The sequence below is a fragment of the Podarcis gaigeae genome, assembly GCF_964106915.1.
Source record: "Podarcis gaigeae genome assembly, chromosome: 2".
Classification (NCBI taxonomy): Eukaryota; Metazoa; Chordata; class Lepidosauria; order Squamata; family Lacertidae; genus Podarcis; species Podarcis gaigeae.
In genome coordinates this window covers 1,176,100-1,194,182 of record NC_139679.1, presented here as the reverse complement: position 1 = coordinate 1,194,182, position 18,083 = coordinate 1,176,100, and the positions used below count along the sequence as shown (strand labels likewise).

At 43.3% G+C, this 18,083-nt stretch overlaps 3 protein-coding genes across 5 annotated transcripts in view; 1 reads left to right on the top strand and 2 right to left on the bottom strand.

The window, feature by feature from the left end:
• LOC310840067 (uncharacterized protein) overlaps positions 1–18,083 on the bottom strand; it is a 437,006-nt gene that overhangs the window by 182,629 nt on the left and 236,294 nt on the right. The gene's annotated exons all lie outside the window — the stretch shown is intronic.
• Positions 583–7,234, bottom strand: UBL5 (ubiquitin like 5). The gene is given in 6 exon segments (XM_083729290.1): positions 583–852; positions 1,467–1,504; positions 2,475–2,558; positions 5,744–5,872; positions 7,166–7,179; positions 7,181–7,234. Coding segments are annotated over 6 exon segments (348 nt in total). The 5' UTR covers positions 7,220–7,234; the 3' UTR covers positions 583–808.
• Positions 7,428–11,309, top strand: FBXL12 (F-box and leucine rich repeat protein 12). 2 transcript variants are annotated; one of them, XM_083729252.1, is made up of 3 exons: positions 7,428–7,667; positions 8,765–8,837; positions 10,161–11,309. In XM_083729252.1, the coding sequence occupies exons 1-3, from the start codon at positions 7,576–7,578 to the stop codon at positions 10,977–10,979; spliced, it is 984 nt and encodes a 327-aa protein (XP_083585378.1). In that variant the 5' UTR covers positions 7,428–7,575; the 3' UTR covers positions 10,980–11,309. The 2 variants fall into 2 exon arrangements, with proteins under 2 accessions (XP_083585378.1, XP_083585379.1); XM_083729253.1 differs by lacking the exon at positions 7,428–7,667 and adding an exon at positions 7,766–7,936.

Sequence of the window (18,083 nt, the reverse complement as noted above, 5' to 3'; positions counted from 1 at the left end):
TTATTATTATTATTATTATTATTATTATTATTATTATTATTATTATTATCCCAGCTTCCCTGACCACTAGGTCTGCTAGCTAGGGATCATGGGAGGTGTAAGCCAAAAGCATCTGGAGGGCTGAAGTTGAGGAGGTTGAGGTCTAGAGACAATAGCTGTCAACTTTTCCCTTTTCTTGCGAGGAATCCTATTCGGAATAAGGGAATTTCCCTTAAAAAAGGGAAACGTTGGCAGCTATGCCTAGAGACCAAAAAGGTGGAGAATATTTGGTTCCTTTTGCAAGGCGCCCGCTGCCTGCACACCCATTCTCGATTCACCCATCTTCCACTATCCCGGGTTAATTTCTAAATAACTCATGAGAGTCTGGATAGTCCAGACTCTTCAACTCAGGGTCGCAGGTTCGAGCCCCACATTGGACAAAAAGATTCCTGCATTGCAGGGGTGGACTAGATGGCCCTATGGGCCCCTTCCAACTCTCTCTCCACTCAGGCCTGCCCACTCATGCAGCACGTATTATAGATATCGTTTTCATATATATGACACTTAAGGTTTCTGTGTTTCAAAGATACACTGCACACAGAGTCAGGTCACACATATCGGGTCACGTTTATTATAAAGATTTTTTAAAAACCTAAACAATAAAAGACAGTCTGAATAGTCTGGTATTCATTCCTGGTATATTGTGCTCAGGGATAAAATACTCTTAACTAAACCTCATGCAGCCAAATAATCAAGAGTTTGTCAAATGAGAAACAAAGAATGAAAAAAAAAACAGACAATAGAAAAGGCAGCATCTGTCACAACGAAACTACTGATAATATAGTTCTAGGTTCATGCCATCATGAATTTCATCTGGAAGTGAGAAGTTAAGGTAAAATTCCACTGAAAAATATTTCTGTATTTTTATAAATTGAGCTTGATGTATATGATGGGAAAATTCTACCACAATGCCAGAATAATGATACTTTTGAAATTTATCATAGGTGCTGAAATTCATACTTAATTTATGAATTATCCAAGCCCATATACATCCCAACAGATTCACTCTAAATGCTGCCCAACTGCACAGAGTAGTCATATCATTTAAAAACTTACTGTTTTTAATTGTTTTATCGTTGTCTTTACTGTGAATTCACTTCAATATTTTATGGAAAGCGTTCATAAGTAGAAACCAATCTACACATCTTTAAAAGTTTCTGTCTATGTGCATGATAGGAAAGTGATTATTATTATTTTATAGATGTAAAGTAGTAGAGAAATAGTTTACATAAATTTATTTATGTAAATTATTTATTATTGTTATTATTTATACCCCACCCAACTGGAGTAAAAAAGAAATAAATTAACCATGATCGAAATCTGCTCAGTTCAAGCTGAAGAGTATTACCCCCTTCTTTCCACCCCCTCTGGACCCACCTGGCCAGCCTATTAATTTACCGCAAATCACCAAGATTTTTTAAGGATACAGTCTGCCAATGAAACATGGTCCTTGAAAATTGTATACCTAAAACATTAACAAGAAAGGCAGTTAGTCAACCGTAATTTGTTACACAGCTCAATTAAATATGGCAATTATGACATTGTTAAAATTTCAACAACTAACATGGTGGATTATACACACACACACACACACACACACACACACACACACACCAGAGCCAATAGGCTTCTCTATGGAGCTGTCTTTAAAGTTAGCATAGAAACTTCAACTGGTACAGATATAGCTACCCATTTGCAAGAAGAGTAAGATTCTGCAATCAGGTTATGCCCATTTTAAGAGATCTGTTTCTTACTGCAACTCAGATTGAAGGATTTTGCCTTGAAAGTTCTAAATGGAATGGGTCCTTAACAACAACCATTTTATTATGCATACCCCGCCCATCTGGCTGGGTTTCCCCAGCCTCTTTCTATATGAGGCACACCCACCCTAGACATTAAAAACTATCCATCAGGCCCACTCCACATTGCAACTATGGAGTTTAGCCTATCATCAATGAAGAGTAAGGCCTTTTCAGCGGCCTGCCCCTAAGCTATGAGATTCTCTTTTCCTCCAAGTATGGTTGGCACATTCTTTCTATTCCTCTCAGAGGGCAAGACTTATTTATTTTCTGTTTGATTTTTACCTGGCAATTTTGGAACTTTATGCCACTATCATATTTTCCTTGTTTTGGTATGGATCATTATAGTTTAAAATTAATTGCTTTTAATTGATATTATCAATTGCTGTTTTTGATTATGATAATTGCTTTGAAGAACCACTATGGTTGAAAGGAACTATACAAATACTGTAAGTGGTTTACGAAGATCAATACTAAGCAGTACAACATGCACGCAGGTCTGTAATCATGTGTGGAAACCTGGAGATCTGGGCTTCTTGTACTGAAAGCATGAACTGTGCTATTGCATTGTTAGTGCTAAGAACAAGCTGAGAGAACTGCCTGAGGGGCCCTGATGCTTTGCTCATTTCTACTCACCATTTCTTCAACACAATCTTGTCCCACCGCGTGCCAGTCTGCGCAGCAATCAGCTTTTTCAAGTCCCTAATGGTGTCGTCAGAGCTGAGTGGTGGTACGAGTTAAGGAAAGGATGTCTTAAATCAAAAGCAGTAAGCAGACTACGTGTTCATTGTGCACCATCTACCAGTCCCAAGCAATATAGTACCTGGATGCCCAACACAATTGGGGCTGTGCACACATGTATGTCACACACAGTGGCCTCGAGTTATGCTTGCCAATACATGGAAGAAGAAACATATTTGGATGTTACAAGCACAGGGTGGATACCACTTAAACAAAGGGTGACTAACCTCTGACCCTTCAAATGTTTTTGGACTCCAGCTCCCATCAGCCCCAGGCAGAATTGCCAATACATAGAGAGGAGGAAGATTTCAGTCCAGCACCGCCTGGAGGGCCACAGCTTTCCCACTCCTGAGTTAGACATGTACGATCCAAACATACACATATGCACAATCCATACACTTATTAAAGAACCCTTTCCTCAGCTCCAACCATAAAATGTGTGTCACAATTTACGAAAAGGCATGATTGTGCTGCTTCAGTCACCCAAAGGTTACCTGCACCCTTAAACCACCCATTCCCTTAGACCAGGCACCCCCAAACTTGGCCCTCGAGATGTGTTGGGACTACCACTTCCATCATCCCTAGCTAACAGGACCAGTGGTCAAGGATGATGGGAACTGTAGTCCCAAAACGTCTGGAGGGCCATGTTTGGAGATGCCTGCCTTAGACCTGAAATCTTCTTCCTAAACAGTGCCAGTTCTCCCTTTCTCTTTACTCCCCAGCTCTTCTGTGAGATCTTAAATACTCAGTCCCAACTGAGCTGAAGCCTGAGTACTTATAGCTGCAATTTTTCACCTCCATTTTCACATACCCATTGCCTCTCCTGTTGGCTACCCTAACCTGGTTTCCCCAGCCAGTCTAAGCTGTTTCCTGGGTTGTGGCTGATTCCACATGCTGACAGCTTCTAGGAGCCACAGGCGAGAGCTGAGTGCAGTGTGGGGACCAAAGGTGAATAAACTACCCCAGAAGGAGCACAACGTGTTCCCCAACCAAAGGTACTACCCCTCCCATAAACCCTGCACTCACAGTAAGAGATATCTTATTATATCTTCTTGCTAGCCACACAATTCTGCAGCCAAAGATGGAGAAGCTCTATACAGTCAGCAAAAACAAGACCTGCAGCTGACTGTGGCTATAGTAGGGGAGAGAAGGCAAGAAAAATGTGAGGGAGATAGTGAAAGATACGGGAAATTGAATGCAGATTTCCAAAAAATAGCAAGGAGAGACAATAGGGCCTTCTTAAACGAGCAATGCAAAGAAATAGAGGAAAACAATAGAATGGAAAAAACCAGAGATCTATTCAAGAAAATTGGAGATACGAAAGAAACATTTCATGCAAAAATTACCATAATAAAGGATAAAAGTGGTAAGGACCTAACAGAAGCAGAAGACATCAAGAAGAGGTGGCAAGAATACACAGAGGAATTATACCAGAAAGATATGGATGTCCCGTATAGCCCAGGCAGTGTGGTTGCTGACCTTGAGCCAAACATCCTAGAGAGTGAAGTCAAATGGGTCTTAGAAAGCACTGCTACTAACAAGGCCAGTAGAAGTGATGATATTTCAGCTGAACTATTTAAAATTTTAAAAGATGATGCTGTTAAGGTGCTACACTCAATATGCCAGCAGATTTGGAAAACTCAGCAGTGGCCAGAGGATTGGAGAAATTCAGTCTACATCCCAATCCCAAAGAAGGGCAGTGCCAAAGAATGCTCCAACTACTGCACAATTGCACTCATTTCACATGCTAGCAAGGTTATGCTTAAAATTCTACAAGACAGGCTTAAGCAGTATGGGGACCAAGAACTCCCAGAAGTACAAGCTGGATTTCGAAGTGGCAGAGGAACCAGAGAACAAATTGCAAACATGCACTGGATTATGGACAAAGCTAGAGAGTTCCAGAAAAACATCTACTTCTCCTTCATTGACTACACAAAAGCCTTTGACTGCGTCAACCACAGCAAACTATGGCAAGTTCTTAAGGAAATGGGAGTGCCTGATCACCTCATCTGTCCCCTGAGAAATCTCTATGTGGGACAAGAAGCTACAGTTAGAACTGGATATGGAACAACTGATTGGTTCAAAATTGGGAAAGGAGTATGACAAGGCTCTATATTGTCTCCCTGCTTATTTAACTTATATGCGGAATTCTTCATGCGAAAGGCTGGGCTGGATGAATCCCAAGCCGGAATTAGGATTGCCAGAAGAAATATCAACAACCTCAGATAAGCAGATGACACAACCTTGATGGCAGAAAGTGAGGAGGAATTAAATAACCTTTTAATGAGGGTGAAAGAGGAGAGCGCAAAATATGGTCTGAAGCTCAACATCAAAAAAACTAAGATCATGGCCACTGGTCCCATCACCTCCTGGCAAATAGAAGAGGAAGAAAGGGAGGCAGTGAGAGATTTTACTTTCTTGGGCTCCATGATCACTGCAGATGGTGAAGGCAGTCACCAAATTAAAAGACTCCTGCTTCTTGGGAGAAAAGCGATGGCAAGCCTAGATAGCATCTTAAAAAGCAGAGACATCACCCTGCCAACAAAGGTCTGTATAGTTAAAGCCATGGTTTTCCCAGTAGTGATGTATGGAAGTGAGAGCTGGACCATAAAGAAGGCTGATCGCCGAAGAATTGATACTTTTGAATTATGATGCTGGAGGAGACTCTTGAGAGTCCCATGGACTGCAAGAAGATCAAACCTATGCATTCTGAAGGAAATCAGCCCTGAATGCTCACTGGAAGGACAGATTGTGAAGCTGAGGCTCCAATACTTTGGCCACCTCATGGGAAGAGAAGACTCTCTGGAAAAGACCCTGATGTTGGGAAAGGAGAAGGGGACGACAGAGGACAAGATGGTTGGACAGTGCTCTCGAAGCTACCAGCATGAGTTTGACCAAACTGCAGGAGGCAGTGGAAGACAGGAGTGCCTGGCGTGCTCTGGTCCATGGGGTCACAAAGAGTCGGATATTACTAAACAACTAAACAACAGGTACACAATTAAAAAATGGAACCTCCTTTCAAACCATGTTCATGTCCCAAGTGATCACTACCTTGCCTCCTCTTCATACACCAGAGCCTCAAATAAAACACAATTGCTGCATATAGGGCAGGAAGATGCCATTCGAGCCTCCTGCAGAAGCTACTTCTTTTGAGCTTTGGATACTTGCACTTCACTCTCACTTTCTTGCCCAGCCGATCGTTGCAAACCACTTCAATCATCCCGACCAGGTGCCAGAACCACCCCAAGAAACTGCTGGTCAAGGAGACCTTTGGCCTCCTGCCTTCTGAGGCTCTGTTGGGAAGAAAAGACAGGATGATTCATTTGTTTAAAAGTGTATGTCTTATGCCACTTAGTCCTAAAACAGGTGGGGGTATACAGTTTTTAAAAGCAGAATCGGAAAAAAAATGGGGGGATGCTTTCTCAACTGACAGGGAATACTGATGATTAAAGAAAATTAAGATAGAGAAGTGTTACCAGTACAACTTCTCCCACCAGAACGTTAACATCATGGGAAATCTTTATTCACAACTCTCAAAGGCACATAACTAGGATAAAACACAGGAATCCACTTCTAGTTTTCCCCCAGTATTTTAGTTACACAATAACCACTCTTTCAACAATCCAACTGCAAAGGGATGGATTCACATTCTGTACATTTATCCTCAGATGGATTCCAAACAATTAGCAGTACATGTGAAAAGGATCTAGGAGTCTTGGTTGACCACAAACTTGACATGAGCCAACAGTGTGACGCAGCAGCTAAAAAAGCCAATGCAATTCTGGGCTGCATCAATAGAAGTATAGCATCTAGATCAAGGGAAGTAATAGTGCCACTGTCTTCTGCTCTGGTCAGACCTCACCTGGAGTACTGTGTCCAGTTCTGGGCACCACAGTTCAAGAAGGACACTGACAAACTGGAACGTGTCCAGAGGAGGGCAACCAAAATGGTCAAAGGCCTGGAAACGATGCCTTATGAGGAACGGCTAAGGGAGCTGGGCATGTTTAGCCTGGAGAAGAGGAGGTTAAGGGGTGATATGATAGCCATGTTCAAATATATAAAAGGATGTCACATAGAGGAGGGAGAAAGGTTGTTTTCTGCTGCTCCAGAGAAGCGGACACGGAGCAATGGTTCCAAACTACAAGAAAAAAGATTCCACCTAAACATTAGGAAGAACTTCCTGACAGTAAGAGCTGTTCGACAGTGGAATTTGCTGCCAAGGAGTGTGGTGGAGTCTCCTTCTTTGGAGGTCTTTAAGCAGAGGCTTGACAATCATATGTCAGGAGTGCTCTGATGGTGTTTCCTGCTTGGCAGGAGGTTGGACTCGATGGCCCTTGTGGTCTCTTCCAACTCTATGATTCTATGATTCAATTATTATTTTTATTATTACTATTATTTATTAAATTTGCATACCGCCCTTCATCTGAAGATTTCAGGGTGGTTCACAGCAAAAAAAAAAAAAAAAATGCAGAATAAAACCACAGAGAACATAATAAAAACAAGCACACTAACGAAACGAACCAATAACCCCACCAGGCACAAGCACATTTAAAGCCACATAGCAAAGAGCTCGAAATGAACCGCACCGGAAGCATAGAAAACAAAGGCTCGTTTTTCAGGACATTGGCATTTGCACGCATGTCCACCGGAGAAAGGAGGCCTCTGCCCCTCGACGCGGAGCAACTCAGCGCAGCGCCTGGGCAGCCCCGGGAGAGGCCGCGCGGGTTGCCCTCCAGCCCCCGCCTGCCCCAGCCAGCAGGGCCAGAGGCCTGGGGCCAGGGCGACGGGAGGCCCGCCCCGTCTCCGGCCCCGGAGGATCCCCGCTTGCCGCTCCGGACCTACCTGAATTCAGCGGACTCTTGACAGCCGGAGACCAGGCGGAAACGGAAGCAACGCCCTGGAAGAGGAATCACGAGATCTACTTCCGGGGGACTCTCTCCCAGAGGAAGCGGAAGCGAGGTCGGAGCAGCCCGCGGAAGGAACCAATGGCGGCAGAATGGAGCGGCCAGGCCTGTGCGCCCTCCCGGACTCGCTTCTGCTCCGGATTCTGGAGTGCCTGCCGCCGCGCGACCGGCTGGGCGGGGCCCGGTGGGTGTTTCCTTCCCTTCTCCCGGCTTCATGGTTCCCCCCCCCACTTCCACAGAGTGGTTCGGTCCATCCTGCGGCTGCCGCTCTCCCTCCTCTCGAGCCGCTTCCTGGCCAGGGCGGGGCTGCAATGCCCAGGCTCGCCTGCAGGGGCGTTGTGGTTGGACCGCTGGAACTAGGAAGGGGCGGGGCCGCGAGGGCCCTCTAGTCCAACGCCCTGCAAGGCAGGAATCGAACCCACGACCCGCAGATTAAGTCTCGTGCTCTGCCCAGTGAGCTGTTCACATTATGCCATCATTATCGAATGTGAAATTATCGGAGGCGGTTATTCATGTGTTTATCCCCCCCCCATTCCCATTTTACTTTAAAAGTTTATATACTTCATATTTTGCAAAAGAAACTCAAAATGGCTAACGGTTCCAAAAAACACACAACGTTAAGATCAATCCCATTTCTAGCCCCAGCCATACCCAAAATATCAGTGCAAAAAATCTCTATAAACTAAGTTACTCTATTAACTTCAGTTTAATACACACTTTTTACCTTCTGCCTGCTCAGCTCCAAGCCTCCTCCTCAACCTGCTTCAGCCTTTCTCCCTTATCACGCAGCTGTTCTCCTCTCAAGGCAACATCAGAGCAAAGAGGAGTCCAAGCAGCAGTCATCTGCTGTACAGATTCCAGGAAAGTTAATTCCAGGCAATGTAATTATTCAAGCAGTATGGTTGCCCTCCTGCTTGGTTCTGTGCCGTTTGGCTAGGCTTGCCATATGTCTGGAACTTCCTAGATATAGCTGGCAATCAGAAACAGCTGGAAACAGCATCCAGGTGGAAATCGTTGAAAAATCTGGGACAATGTGTGTCTATGGCAACCCATGTCAGTAGTGTTGTTTTTGGTGATTTCCCTTAAAATTAGTTCAAAAACTTACAGTTTGTTCAATTGTTTGAGATTTGGGCAAAACCTAAAAAGCCCAACAACTTTTCTGTCCCAATTTTCACTTTTGGAAATATGGCAACCCTAGGTATGGCAGGATGCCAGATGATCAAACTGGCTGTTTCATCTCAGGCCCATGACAATGACTCAGCTATTCTCATCTTCCTGCAGAGTCTGCAGACGATGGCGTCGCTTGGTGCGGGACAAATTGCTGTGGAGATTCTTGGACCTAACTCCTTACAAGGTAAAAATGCCTGCCCTCCGTCTTAAACTAGTTGCTGGGTAGTTGTGGCAACAGGCCTGGGTAGGTAGGCGCATAGGGAGCTGCCCTACACCAAGTCAGAGAAGAGGCCCACATAGCCAAGTACTATGTACAGTCATACCTCATGTTATCTCCGCTTCATGTTATGTTCTTTCTGGATACGTCCCACGGTGACCCAGAAGTACCAGAAAGGGTTACTTCTGGGTTTTGCCGCTTGCGCATGCACAGACGCGCAAAATGATGTCGTGTCCATGCACAGAAGCGATGAATCTCAACCCGCGCATGTGCAGACGCGGGTTGCGTTCTTTTCATGTTGCAAACAGGCATCCAGAACGGATCCTGTTCGCAACCAGAGGTACCACTGTACAATGATTGGCTGCAGCTTTCCAGGGTTTCCACCTGGAGATGCCAGGAATGGAAACTGGGACCTTCTGCAGGCAAAGCAAGTGTTCTGCCACTGACCTCTGGCCCTTCCCCCATGTGAGGAGCAGGCTATGCCAGATCAGAGTCAGTGCAAAAATGCTAGAGGATGACTTTAGCCAGATATCCAGTATCCTGGAGCAAAATGATCCAGCGGACAGCAGGCATGAGACTTTCTGGCAACCTGTATAAATTATGCAAATTAATGTACTTAATGTACAAAATTCTGTAAATTTAATACACTATTTTGTACAATTTATTTTAGGTTTATTAGTCAGGGGAGGATGAGAGCAGGCTCAGTCCTTAGTCACTGGAATCTTAGGCTATAATCCTAAAATTTCTAAGAAGTCAGCCTCATTGGGCACAGTGAGATTTGCTTCTGAGGTCCCACCCCCTTCTCCCTGCATGCATCTAAATTAAAATGAAACATTTCCATCCCTTTCCTGAGTTCCCAAACAGCAAATGAAACAACATTTTGGAAACTTCAACATTTTGCCAGTACATTTGACATCCACACTATAAAGCACATGGCTTCCTCCTAAAGAACCATGGAAACTGTAGTTTACCCTTCACAGAACCATAATTCCAAACACCGTTAACAAACTCTAGTTCCTGGGATTTCGGGGGGTAGGGGAAACTTTAAATATGCAGTGTGGATGTGATGCATTAGGAAATTGGATGCAAACTGTGCATGTTCCGCCATCTGTTGCCCTTTATGTTCCCCCAAGGTGCAAGTCCCACAGAGTTGCATGGGCCTGTCAATGAGGACAGCCTTGCAGCCTGGCGTCAGTTGGTCTGGCAGTGATTTGGCAGTTGTAGTGCTCTCTTCCTCGTGTGCCCATGTGGCTTTTGATATGCATGCAAACTTCACTTCCCTGTACTTAGATGTCCTCCAAGGCCCTATGGCACTTGCTGCGGAACAATCTTCGAGGCAGCCTGCGGACGCTGAAGGCACGGGGATCCCTCCACTCCATTTGCAAGCAAGAAGTTTTTACCCCAGCACTAATGCAGGCCTTGGGCAGGCAATGCCCCAATCTCCACCGCCTGTGCCTGACAGAGACAGACCTTCGCTCACTCTCCTATGATTGCATCCCTTCCTCTGTCACGACCCTGGAACTGAGCTCCTGCGAGATCCCTTCTCTGTGGTTCAAAGTGTCTGAAGCCTCGAAGACCTGCCCTGCCTTTCCACAGATTCAGCACCTTGTAATCCAGAATGTCCCTGCCTTCTCCAGTCAGCACCTGCTGAACATCTCCATCCAGGGCAATCTCAAGACTCTGGTCCTGTCCGAGGCGTACCGGATAACTGTTGAAGGTTTCCAGGCAGCAGCACCACACCTGGGAGGCCTAGAGCACCTCACCCTGCGCCGCTGTAGCATTGGCAATTTACTCACACATGTCATTGCATTCCACATGAGGCACCTGCAAAGTTTGGACCTCGGGGACAATCCTTCTCTGGAAAACAGAGGTCTTCCTTGTTTAAGCAGCTTGCTAGACTTGGAGGACCTCTGCCTGGAGTCCTGCTGCAAGCTTTCCTCAGAAGCCATTGTGGCCGTTTGCCAGAAATTGCCCCGGCTCAGACATCTTGATATAAGGGGGTTAGAGTTCCAAGACCAGGTCATCCACAAAATCCAGGCGGATTTGCCAGGCTGTGTTGTGACAAGTGCTGTCTCCCTTGGAGATTCCAGTGTGGTGTCTACACCGTGAGCTTGTGCGCATTGTGGAGAAGCTCTGGGGAGCAAGAGGCAATGAAACCATCACATGCATAGTCTTGATCTCATTTAAGTTGATGGCAACCCAGAGAGAAATGGCAAGGAGCTGCACACTCATTGATAACATGACTTTCAAAGTGTGGCTGCATGTGCTCTGGAACATTGTCACAGCAGAAAAGCTGAGGGTTGTATCCAGTGCTAATTCTACTCAGAGTAGATCCAACTAGGAAGATGATTGCACCTCTGAAAGGAAACATGTCTAAACTTCAAGAGTGTTATCATATCAGTTTATTTACCTAAAAAATTAAACATCCATTGCTCAGCATACTGAACTGAAGTCCATTGGCTTTACAGTTGATCATCCTTTTCAATGTAAGTCCCACTCAGAGCAAAGCGTAGCAGACTTGAGTCCATTCATTGCAGTGGGCCTGCTTTTAGTAAAATGTAGTCTAACTTGCTATCTGCCTTATACATCAAGAAAGTTCACAGGAGCACTTCCGGGTTGGCGCCATCGGTAATGGCTGAATTCCTCTGACCAAGAGGAATTTGCTCCGTGAAAATTGAGTCTGGCCACCACGGCGAAGGCGGAGACCCTCCAGAAATCACAGGCGGGTGAAGCCTGTGAGCGTGGGATTCGGCGGGCACCCTCAGCGCCTCCCCTACTTGCGGGGAAACCCGTTCGTGGGGCTCCGTAGCGAAGTGGGGTGAGCAGCGTGGTGCTGTGAATCGACTGCTCTTTCCACGGAGTGAAGCCGCATAGCCATTGCCAGAGAGCGCTGACTTTTCCCTGTGAACAATTGGGCTTAAAAAGGCACTACCCGTGAGTAGAACAATTGGATCGTAAAGATATTATTTAAGAACAAAACAAATTGGAACTTTTAAAGGAAGAAAACTTATAATTTGGAACTGTAGCGGGGAGGCATGAACAGGAAGTCCGCCTTCCGCTTTTGTAGACAGAACAAAGCAAAGAGGCTGCAAGCTAGAGTCTTGGAGAGCCGACTGGAAAGGATTAAAATTTCAACTTCTAAAATAGAAAACTCCACCCTGGAAGCAGGAGAAGAGGGGGGAGACGTATTGGACTTTTTATACCTGCGAGAGAGAGGGAAGGAAATTAAAACTCCACTGCTCAGACCCTGGGAACGGGCTTCAAATTTGACAATAAGGCTGCCGTATTTGGAATGTGCTCTGACTGTTGGCTGTCAAAAGAGAGATACATTGTGTTTAACTGTGTCTAACTGCCCCTCTGATTTTTAAGGGGGAGATAAAGTAACGGAAAACTGAAACTAAATTTCTTTTTTGAGTTACGTTTTAAAAGGTGCTATTTTGGATAAATATAAGTACAGATTGCAACTGTTTCCCCCTAGAGGTAGTTGTGGAAACTTTCCTTTAGAAAGATAAAACTGCCTGACTGTGGGACTGACCTTGGACTTTTTGAGTGTTATGGCAAATGGGAAAGAGAAAGTAGATTTATCAACAACGAGATCTGGGAAGCCTTGGCAGAGAAGATCGTCAGCATCTGGTCCGTCTGTACCATCTGCAGCTGCGCCAACTCAACCAAAACAAAGAGGAATGTCATCAGAAGAGGCTTTAGCGACGGTGCTAGGTAAGATAAATGAATCTTTGGAAAAACTCAGCAGGAAAGTAGATGAGACAAATATAAAAGTCGATGCATCAAATGCGAAGGTAGATGCCACCAATGCCAAAATTGACATAAACACGGAAAGTATAAATAGTCTGGGACAAAAGTTGAATACTAATATAGAAGCAATACAGAAACTGATACAGGAGTCTTCCTCGACCCGTCAAATTGCAGAGGAAGCTAAGGGAAAAGTGGACGCTGTGGAAGTTAAAGTAACACAACTGGAAACAAAGAGAGTCCCAGACATTCAGAGACAGGTTGAGGATCATAGGCTGATTTTGTCTATGATTGAGCTCAAGGAAAAACAGGTGAACTTGAGGATTAGAGCTGTACCTGAATTGGAGAAAGATAGTTTGATAGAATTTCTTACACAGGAATTTGCAGAGTTTTGGAAGCTGGACTTGGAACAAGAAGGAGTGAAAATCGTGAGTGCCTTCAGGCTTGGAAGAGGAGGGAAGAAGAATAGAGTAAGAGATTGTCTGATTACCCTCCGATCCAAAGAGGAGAAAGATAAAATCTTGGGCTGGCACTTTCAGAAGCCCTTGGGAATATTGCAGTCAAGAGTGGAAATATTTAAAGATATTCCGAAATATCTTTTGGACCTTAGGGCCAATTACGGAGATTTGGTTGGAGCAAGAGATAGAAGGGGCCATCCAGAATATGCAATTGGGTAAATCCCCAGGACCGGACGGTTTGACTTCAAGATACTACAGAACCTTGAAAGATTGGTTAATACAGCCTTTAATGGAAGTGTGTAATGGAATATTGGAAGGGGAAAAGGCACCAGAGTCGTGGAAGGAAGCTTATATTACACTTATACTGAAAACAGAGTCTGAGAAGACACAGCTTAAGAACTACCGCCCCATATCCTTTCTTAATGTGGACTATAAAATTTTTGCTGATATTTTGGCTAAGAGACTAAAAAAGGTATTAGTAGAAGAAATCCATAAAGACCAAGCTGGCTTTCTGCCGGGTAGACACTTGTCTGATAATACGAGGAACATATTTAACATTTTAGAAAAGTTACAAGTGAATATTAATACCAAAGCAGTTTTGATATTTGTGGACGCGGAGAAAGCTTTTGACAACATTTCTTGGAGTTTTATGAAGAAAAATTTACAGGGGATGGGATGGGGGTTGGTCAAGTTTTTGAAAATGGTGTAGGTGCAATTTATTCAGAACAAAAGGCCAAATTAATTGTGAATAATGTGGTGACGGAAGAATTTAAGATAGAGAAAGGAACACGACAAGGTTGCCCAATCTCTCCATTGCTTTTTATATCGGTCCTGGAGGTTCTTTTAAAAAATTATCAGAAGGGACCAAACAGTTAAAGGTATACAAGTTGGAGCTAAACAGTACAAACTGAAAGCATTTGCTGACGATTTGGTACTGACACTACAGGAGCCAGAATCTAGTACTAAAAGAGTACTGGAATTGATTCAAGAATTTGGACAAGTAGCGGGATTTAAGCTGAATAAGATGAAAACTAAAGTTTTAGAGAAAAATCTAACAGTGATGGAGAGAGAAAGGTTTCAGAAGGAGACAGGGCTAACATTAGTTAAGAAAGTGAAATACCTAGGGGTTAACATGACTGCCAAGAATGTGAATCTGTTTAAGGATAACTATGAAAAATGTTGGATGGAAGTGAAAAAGGATTTAGAAATATGGTCAAACCTGAAGCTATCATTGCTAGGCCAAATTGCTGTGATAAAGATGAATGTATTGCCAAGGATGTTGTTTTTGTTTCAAACACTGCAAATATTAGATAAAATGGAGTGTTTCAAGAAGTGGCAGAGAGATATCTCTAGATTTGTCTGGCAGGGCAAGAAACCTCGAATAAAATTTAAGATATTAACTGACGCTAAGGAAAGAGGTGGATTTGCCCTGCCAGACTTAAAAATTTTTTATGAATCAGCCGCATTTTGCTGGCTAAGAGAATGGATGCTTCTTGAGAACACTGATGTGTTGGATTTAGAAGGTTTTAATAATGTCTTTGGGTAGCATGCATATCTGTGGTATGATAAGGTCAAAGCACATAAAGCGTATAAAAACCATATTGTCAGAAGAGCACTGTTTAATGTTTGGATAAGATATAAGGATTTGCTTGAGAATAAAACCCCAAGGTTGCTGTCACCAATGGAAGCGAGGGCTCAGAAAAAGCTCAATATGGAGGCTAAATGGCCGAAATATTGGGAAATTTTGGAACAAGAGGGAGACAGATTAAAACTGCAGAGTTTTGAAAAATTAAAAAATAGAGTGTGAGATTGGCTTCACTATTATCAAATAATGGAGGCATATAATTTGGACAAAAAAAATGGCTTCCAGGTGGAAAAATCAAAATTGGAAACAGAACTGTTAGATCCCAAAACTAAGAATTTGTCAAGAATGTATAACTTGCTGTTGAAATGGAACACTCAGGATGAAACGGTGAAATCTGTTATGATTAAATGGGCACAAGATGTTGGACATAACATTATGATGGCTGACTGGGAACAGTTGTGGACCACAAGTATGAAGTTCACAGCATGTAATGCCTTAAGAGAGAATATAATGAAAATGATATACAGGTGGTACATGACACCAGTCAAGCTTGCGAAAATTTATCACTTGCCCGATAATAAATGTTGGAAATGTAAAGAGACTGAAGGTACATTCTTTCACCTTTGGTGGACATGCCCAAGGATTAAGGCTTTCTGGGAGATGATCTATAATGAAATGAAAAAGGTATTTAAATATACCTTTCTGAAGAAACCAGAGGCTTTTCTCCTGGGCATGGTCGGCCAATTGGTGCCAAAGAAGGACAGAACTTTCTTTATGTATGTCACAACAGCAGCAAGAATACTTATTGCAAAGTATTGGAAGACACAAGATCTACCCACTCTGGAAGAATGGCAGATGAAGGTGATAGACTATATGGAACTGGCGGAAATGACTGGCAGAATCCGAGACCAGGGAGAAGAGTCGGTGGAGGAAGATTGGAAGAAATTTAAAGACTATTTACAGAAACATTGTAAAATTAATGAATGTTAGAATGATGTTGGAATGAATTTATGTGATTCTAGCAAAAATGTAACAAAGATTTAAGAAAAATAGATTGTTAATTGGTGAAAGGAGGGAAAGTAAACAAAAATTTGAAGAGAGGGAAAGGATTTGCTGAAATGGATAATTGACTTAGAATGCAAAAATGGGAGGTGTGAGGAGGTCAGGGAAACAAGCAAATGAAAGACAAGCTATGGAAAGGTTCGATTTGTGTGTTTTTTAATTGTTTCCATTTTTCTGTTTTTTTATTGTGATATGTTGTTTTGCTTTTGTTTAATTTGGTGTTTCTTCTATTTTCTTTTTGTAACCTTAAAACTTCAATAAATACTATTAAAAAAAAAAGAAAGAAAGTTCACAAGAAAGATCTCAGGTTGTTTTAAGGAAAAGCCAGTGGTAATCCACTCAGAAGATGCCCTCACTTCCTGGTTAGGCCAGGAATCTGGTATTCATCAACTGGAAGGCATAATAGACATCATGATAAATAGTGGTTTGCCGTTATGGGAATAAGCCTCTCATGGATTCCTCTCCTATGGTGTGAATGAGGTGACTGAAAGCATTTGCTTCCATTTTTTATTAACTGCAGTTTAGGGTTACATTCACACCTCTGGTTAATCTTAACTATGCTTTGTTGAAACAAGCCAGCTTCACAACACAACAAACTGTGTTTTATGAAAGATGGTAACAGAAGCTTCTAAATGTCTGGTGGAATAGATAGAGGAAGCATTCAAGCCTAAAAGAGGTTCTTTAAAAAAACATTTTTATGCACAAGAAGAAAAATTAGGGAAATTAGCAGAGGAGCAAGGAAGTGCTGTATCCAAGCACCCCTCTATTAGCTCAACTTCGAATAATTCCTCCAGACTATGCTCTTGTGTAACATACATTTTAACCTAAATTCCATGCCATAGATAAGATTGTACACTTCTGAAAAATCCTGTGTGCACACATACTGTCTCATCCAGGAAACAGCTTCCTTAACTGTTCCCTGGGTTAGAAAGCATTATAATATTGGCAAGTAGCCTAAATCAACAGTAGCTATTGATTTAGACTGCTATTGCTGTCTGCTAACTGCTGGAATGCCAAAAGAGAGATTTAGGGTCCTTCTTATTACTCATGTACAAAATAAAGGAAATAAAGGCAAGAAAAGCATCTTCTCCCCCAAGCTATTGAACATCAACCTCAGTTTGTTGGGAGAGGTGCAGGTGGTTCCCCCACAAAGAGCCTCAAGCTGAGGGGGTGCAAAATAATAATAATAATAATAATAATAATAATAATACCTACTGAGAAGATCCATAAAAAATAAGAAATATTTAGGGGGTGCCAAATTTTGTCCTCAGGGTGCCACATTACGCAGTTTGTGATTACTTTTGAGGCAGAGTGGAGACTGTGTTGTACAGTGGTACCTCGGATTACAGACGCTTCAGGTTATAGACTCCGCTAACCCAGAAATAGTACCTCGGATTAAGAACTTTGCTTCAGGATGAGAACAGAACTCGTGCTCCAGCGGCGCAGCAGCGGGAGGCCCCATTAGCTAAAGTGGTACCTCAGGTTAAGAACAATTTCAGGTTAAGAATGGACCTGCAGAACGAATTAAGTTCTTAACCAGAGGTACCACTGTATTTATGATATATGGTTTATTTACCGATATATACAACCTGAGCCTATGCTGGAGGGGTTCACAGCACCCCAAAAGTGCCTTGCTTCCCCCACAGCCACAGCCTCAGATTCAGACAGAAATCACTCATTGCTTTCTGCGTTACTCTGATTCCAGCTCACTGCTTTGCTTCTAGGTCACATCACTGCTCCAAACTCTGACTTTATCTGTTGAGAGGGGCCTCCGCCCATTTGCTATCTTGCCCATTTGCCCCTGAATCCCCCTTAATGGCTCATCACCCAGGCTGTCAACTCCCCAGAAAACTAGCCTGGCTGTTCCAAGAATGGAAGCCTTGATTAAATTCTAGCACTTGCCAGATCCAGGGATTGGCATCCAGGTCTGGCATCCTGCTGAACACCCCAAAATCATTAAAGTATCTTTTCATGACTACGTCAATTATAGTTTTATTCCCAGACACAGTTCAAAGTACTGCTTTTAACATTCAAGTCTTCACAGCTTGGGCCCAGGAAAATGATAGGATTGTGTTCTCCCATATCAAGCCGTGCAGCTAGTAAAATCACCTTCAGACGTGCGCCTTAGTGTGATCCCATTTCCCGAAATTACATAGCTGAGAACAGGGAACAATGACCCAGCTTCTGCTAATCTGGTACAATTGCAAAATTCTGCTACGGATTCATCAAAAGACGAGTTGCCCATGAACCTTGCTGGTTTTGTGTGCAATGGGCATGCTTTCAAGGGGGAGGTATGTTCTAGAAAGAGGTAGTCTGAGGATAGGAGAACAGGGGCTTCTCCTAAATTAATCGTTAACC

Bases quoted from the DNA above. Each gene is read 5' to 3' on its own strand.
- FBXL12 (XM_083729252.1), top strand. From the start codon at position 7,576: ATGGAGCGGCCAGGCCTGTGCGCCCTCCCGGACTCGCTTCTGCTCCGG. The intron at 7,668-8,764 runs GTGGGTGTTTCC...ATCTTCCTGCAG, and splicing joins GACCGGCTGGGCGGGGCCCG to AGTCTGCAGACGATGGCGTC. The intron at 8,838-10,160 runs GTAAAAATGCCT...CCCTGTACTTAG, and splicing joins TGGACCTAACTCCTTACAAG to ATGTCCTCCAAGGCCCTATG.